A 6000-nucleotide genomic window follows, 5' to 3' on the forward strand; every position below is an offset into this window, starting at 1 on the left:
TGAAACCTTATCCACGGGCGGGATGAGGTTTCATGAGGGTATTTAAATTTTTATGACAAAAACAAAAACAAAAACAAAAATACCGGGAAAAACTCAGAAGGTCTGGCAGCATCGGCGGAGAGGAGCACAGCTGACGTTTCAAGTCCTCATGACCCTACAATAGAACTAAGTAAAAATAGAAAAGGGGTGAAATATAAGCTGGTTTAAGGGGGTGGGGGGGGGGTAGTTGGGACAAGAAGAGCTAGGTAGAGGGCCAGTGATAGGTGGAGATAACCAAAAGATGTCACAGACAAAAGGACAAAGAGGTGTTTAAGGTGGTGAAATTATCTAAAGGAATGTGCTAATTAAGGGTAGAAAGCAGGACAAGCAAGGTACAGATAGCCCTACTAGGGGTGGGGTGAAGGAATCTAAAAAGGTTAAAAGGTAAAGATAAAACAATGGATGAAAATACCTTTAAAAATAATGGAAATAGGTGGGAAAGGAAAAATCTATATAAATTATTGGAAAGAAACAAAAAGGAAGGGGAAAAAACGGATGGGGGTGGGGATGGAGGAGAGAGTTCATGATCTAAAATTGTTGAACTCAATATTCAGTCTGGAAGGCTGTAAAGTGCCTAGTCGGAAGATGAGGTGCTGTTCCTCCAGTTTGCGTTGAGCTTCACTGGAAAAATGCAGCAAGCCAAGGATGGACATGTGGGCATGAGAGCAGGGTGGAGTGTTAAAATGGCAAGCGGCAGGGAGGTCTGGGTAATGCTTGTGGACAGACTGAAGGTGTTCTGCAAAGCGGTCACCCAGTCTGCGTTTGGTCTCTCCGATGTAGAGGAAACTGTTTCAATAAAAGTTATGGACATGTCCCAACTCAGGGAATTTTTTTGTCACCTTCATTTAAAGTTTTCAATTGGAGCCGATCTCCCTGAGGCAGCACTTTGCCTCACAGAGATCTGTGCCCTCTTTCGCGTACATGCGTGAATCAGTGCACTCCCTGCTGAGGGAATCACCCCCCCCCCCCCCACCCCCACCCCCCCGCCTGCACAGGGAGCGCATAGTGCTTCCTGGTGGATGTCACACTGGGTGGACCTTAACTGACCCACCCACACAAAATGGCTCCCCCCCCCCCCCCCCAAACCCCGACTGGGGGCGCTGATCGGAAGGCCACCAGCTCCTGCACTTCCCCCTCAATGGGGGGGAAATGTTTTCCCAGTGTCTCTGTGACAGCAATGACATCACACTTCCATGTGTTAATTTGTGCCCTCAACTCATCTGCCTTATTCGTCAGACTCCTTGCATTAAAATTAATACCTTCCAACCTTGCCAAACCTCTTTGTGCCTTAACTTGTCAATAATTTCTATGCCTTCCACACTCACTTGCTCTCTCTTCTATTTTTGGCTGCGCATCTCCCCCTGCTGAACCTCGTCTCAGGATCCCATCCCCCTGTCGAGTTACATTAATATTGCCTATTAACTAGTTGTAGCGATACCTTGTTAAAGGAGAGACACATTAGGGTGCATAAAACAATAGTTGTAATATATGTTCATCCTGTCTGGCAATATAAAAGCACATCTCCAAACTGGCAGCTTTCAATCCATGTAGGGCCCTTTGTAGAAATGCTGTTTGTTGGTTCACCCTACCCTAAGAAATACATTGCTTAAATGCTCTGCAAGCTATTACAACAGTGCCATTGCTTCCGTATCTGATGGGTATTCACTTTCAGTTTTCACACAAAACAATTACTGGAAATAAATGAGTATACAGGAAAGAATCTTAGTTACCAAAGGTGCCAGAGGAAAGTTCATCATCTAGTTTGTTTGACTGTTTAGAGAAAGCTTGTTTTAGCTTAATTCAAAGAATATTTCTGAAATTCGAATATATATTTTCCTAAGTTTTTACATTTCCCTTCCTTTAGGATGCCATGCATCATTCCTGGTTTAAAGGGCAGGAAGCAATCTGTTTCCTATCCTCTTCAAATGTCATGTTGTTATCTGTTGTTAATGGATGATGCCAGAAAGACTTCCATTATTTTTTATTGAACCTAAACAATTGGAAACTCACTACAGAGTGAATCATGACATACTCACACTCCATGCCAGTCTATGGCTCAGCACAGTACACAAACTCATTGTACTACCAGGGTATTTGCTTCTCTTACTCTCACTTGCCTTTTATTTTGACACTGTCTTTCTTTTGCAGTTCCCAGACGTCTGAAGAAAGTGCGATAGAGACAGGTTCCAGCAGCTCAACTTTTATAAAGCGTGAAGATGAAACCATAGAGGACATGGAAATGATGGATGACGTAGCAATCGATCCCTCAGACCTGGTGGAAGACAGCTTCCTGTAACCAGTTACGCTTATCGTGGGAAAATAAACTGCATCTTATAACAGACATGATTTTCTTTATAACCACTTTTTGAGGAGAGAACTTCGAGGTGGGAACTTGATGGCATATCTCATAACAGGGCCCAACTTGGCAAGCAATCCTGAAAAAACAATATGATTTCTATTGCAGTACATATCATGTGCATATTTCAGTGCATTATTTTTCTATTATGGTACTCACTATAATGTTTTTTAGTGTGTTGCACACTGCCATTCTCATGAACTAAACATAAGGCTATACAAAGTTAGTTGTCTGTTTCAAAGGCCCTTTGCTACATGGAAGATGGCTCCTTTATTCAGATAATTGACTACATTTTATTATTTTAGCGGACTGCTTTGTACATACACAATGATAACCATTACTAAGAATGTATGCTGATGTTGCAACATACCGTTATCCCTGTAGCAGTAGATAGACAATGGCTATATTGCTCCCCAGGTGGGTTACAATAAGTTGTTTATCATTGTGTTCAAATTCCAGCGCACATCATCACCGAACATGTGTTCTCTTCAGTGCTCACTTCCTACTCATTATGAATTATGATGTTTCTTTTGCAAAGCACAATTTTTTGGAAGTTATTACATGTAAAGAACACATTGCAACATTGCAAGATTCTACACTTGACTGTACAAATTCAGGAAATCCATAAAAGACTACGAAGATGGAGCAGCCCTATTGCACCATACATTTTAAAGCTACGACTTTGGAACCCACTGGTATCACTGGGTTGAGCCTAAGTCATAATGGACCTGTTTGTTAATGCAACTGCCATAAGATTGAAAGATTTACCAAGCTTGGAAAACTGACGTAGTTGACCAGCTGTACGAATGCATTTGAGGAATAATGAAGAAGATTGTTGCCGAACAAGATTCTCTTTCAAGTAAGCTGAAAGGAAAAGCAAAGTGCCTCTTCTTTGAGTCAGGAGCTAATGGACAAAACTGGCACCAGAAGAATTATTTTCTTTAAATGTAAACAAATTGTACCAACACCGTAAGGGTCAAAAATCTTAGAGATTCCTTGCCCGCAACCATTCCAACCAAGAGGGTGCCACAAAGCACAGAATTCCACATGTAAATATTGTAAATGCTGTCATATTGACTGATATACTGGAAGTCAATTGGTTTCCAGGCACCATAAGATGTTGATTGAATGGCTGATGTGATATCACACTGGTGTAGGAGAGGAGCTCAATAAGATAATCCAGAGTCTGAAGCTGGAAAAATGAAATATATTGCATAACACTGTACGGAACTGACATCTTTACAATGTATTTTTGGTGGATGGACTGATCAAATATGAAATCATCATGTAGTGGCAGGTGTATTATTGAATGGTTTTCTTGTAATGGCTCATGCATTGAATTTGATGGTAATAGTTCTTTTAAGAACAGTATGAGTTCATACAAATTCCTGACATTTACAAACAGCAGGTTCCAGGTATGACAAGAATGATTGAGTTTTGTTTGTGGACTGCAAGGGAAGGACTTTATAATCCATCCAGGACCTGGATTAAGTTTTCTGATTTTCTGTGAACACCATATTTATGTATGTAGATACCCTGGAAACTTCCAGAGTTGGTCATTAGTTTGAAACCCTCTGAGAAAGTATTTGTCAACTCAACTCAATTAACAGCCATTATCTACATTTATATAATCACTTCCTAATCTGTTAAGTTAAATTCAAATTGCTCATCAAGTTTTCCCACATGAATTGCTTCATATAAACATTGTCATTGAGATAAGATAGAAGATTAGCAAACTCTACTGTGAGCCCCCCTCATTACTCATTTGGCTCCTAATTCAGTGAGACGCTACACATGCACATCTATCTTTGATTGAACCAAGTGCATAATGACCCTTTCCAGCTCTAAGGTGTATTGACTTTCAATAAGACATCATTGTTACTGAGCTTTTTATTTTTATATTTTCTTGCCTTCTAGCATCCTTGTTATTGCAATACACAGCAGATCCACTGGGCATGACTGACATACTCTAACTTCTGAGGTACTGCAATATAATATACATTCCATAGCACATTATACTTTATGTATTAATCGTGGCATTATAGAATAATCACAGAGTGAAACTGACAACAAACTACTTTTCCAACTGCATCCAGTTGTCTAGGCACATATTCTGACATTAGTGATGCTACACATCTCTTAATGCTCAGGCCAATGTTGGAAATCATAAAACACTTTCCTCCATATCCAGTATTAAAAAAACAAATCACATGTGTCAAGTGACAATTGGAACACAGAAATATTATAAAATGTAAAGAAAATAATACGTAATTTTACAGGCTTAATTGTTCAATGTTTCCATTTAAAGAAGGATTTCAGACAATATCTTAAATCAGCAAGTTAATGCAGCAGAAGAAATTGACGTAGCATCTCCCAGGAAACATGACTTTAGCTTTGAATGGCTTGAATGTTAAAATGTGGTTAAATTTTATCCAATGGTCTTACTAAGTGACAAGGGTCATTGGATATATATAATGATGTTATACATCATTTCTGTGTGTGTGTATATATATATATATGTATTTCAGTGTAGTCATCTGAGTTACTGCCGTACATTTATGTCTAGCTGTATCACTGCCTATGTTTATATTTTTGACTGTGATGTACTCCACAGGCACGTTACATGTTGCACTTTTGAATGTCTAAAGAAAAATTATATTTTAAAATTTACAAAAAAAAGTAAAATGATTTCAAAGGGATCGAATTGTGAATGCGTGGCTGGACTGTATGTAGGTTAAAGTCTCAAACATTTTATTATGATGAAATTACACAAAGTTTTAAAGACCTTTTTTTAAAAAAAAAATCTTTATGTTACATCAAATACACATTGTCTAAACTGAGAATCTCTATTTCAATAAATTCAGATGAATTTATTCATTGAGCTTGTTCCATCTTTCCCTCTCTCTTACCATAAAATGAACATTATACTTATCCATTTCTGATTGTGCCGTTAGTAAATCCCTCCATAATAATGTTACCTCCCCAATGCCTGAAATTTGTGACAGACAACTAATTGTGGCTGTGCAGTAAGATACATAGTGGGGAGAGGCAAAACTGTCCTTGCGTGTGCCTCATGTACAAAAAAAATGTAATGCACAGAGTAAGACTTCCCCCATTGTAACAGTTCATTTTTCAAATGGTGTTAACCGTCTAAAAATACATGCTTAGATCGAAGAATATACTTTATATTCGGGTCTATTTCATCTTTTGGGTGACTGATGGCAGGTTATGCTGGTTGACTGTCCATCACAGTGGTGAAGGGGCCCTGGCGATTTTGAGTCCCAGCCTCTAATAAATCTAGCGGACGAACTATGGGATGTCAATCAGGCATCCTAGTGCAACCTGCTGGGTTAAGGCCTCAAGAATGGTCCAAGTGTGCTGTAAAGTGGGAGTGGGGGAGGGGTGTACCCAGAGCATTAGGCACCAGTTATTTTTATGGTCCCCTGAGGCCACTTTGTTCTATCATCTGTGGAACTTGTCAGCGTCTACATTGCACAAGCTCCTAACAGTTTCAACCAAAACTGGCAATCAGGGTCCTGCATCATAGGGCCCCAATATCCATATAAACATAGGCTGAATGCTTGAAACAGGTGGGCACTTCGGAC

The 6000-nt window shown here is 39.5% G+C and overlaps 1 protein-coding gene across 3 annotated transcripts in view; it reads left to right on the forward strand.

Moving 5' to 3' along the window:
- The window catches only part of pdgfra (platelet-derived growth factor receptor, alpha polypeptide), a 64710-nt gene extending 59442 nt beyond the window's left edge, over window positions 1-5268 (forward strand). For all 3 annotated transcript variants that reach the window (XM_041200589.1, XM_041200599.1, XM_041200581.1), the window contains exon 23: window positions 2188-5268. In XM_041200589.1, coding sequence (XP_041056523.1) covers window positions 2188-2335 — 148 coding nt within the window. In that variant the 3' untranslated portion in view covers window positions 2336-5268. The remainder of the gene's footprint in view (window positions 1-2187) is intronic.
- The last annotated feature ends 732 nt before the right edge of the window (window positions 5269-6000 follow it).

The sequence above is a fragment of the Carcharodon carcharias genome, chromosome 1, assembly GCF_017639515.1.
Source record: "Carcharodon carcharias isolate sCarCar2 chromosome 1, sCarCar2.pri, whole genome shotgun sequence".
Taxonomy (NCBI): domain Eukaryota; kingdom Metazoa; phylum Chordata; class Chondrichthyes; order Lamniformes; family Lamnidae; genus Carcharodon; species Carcharodon carcharias.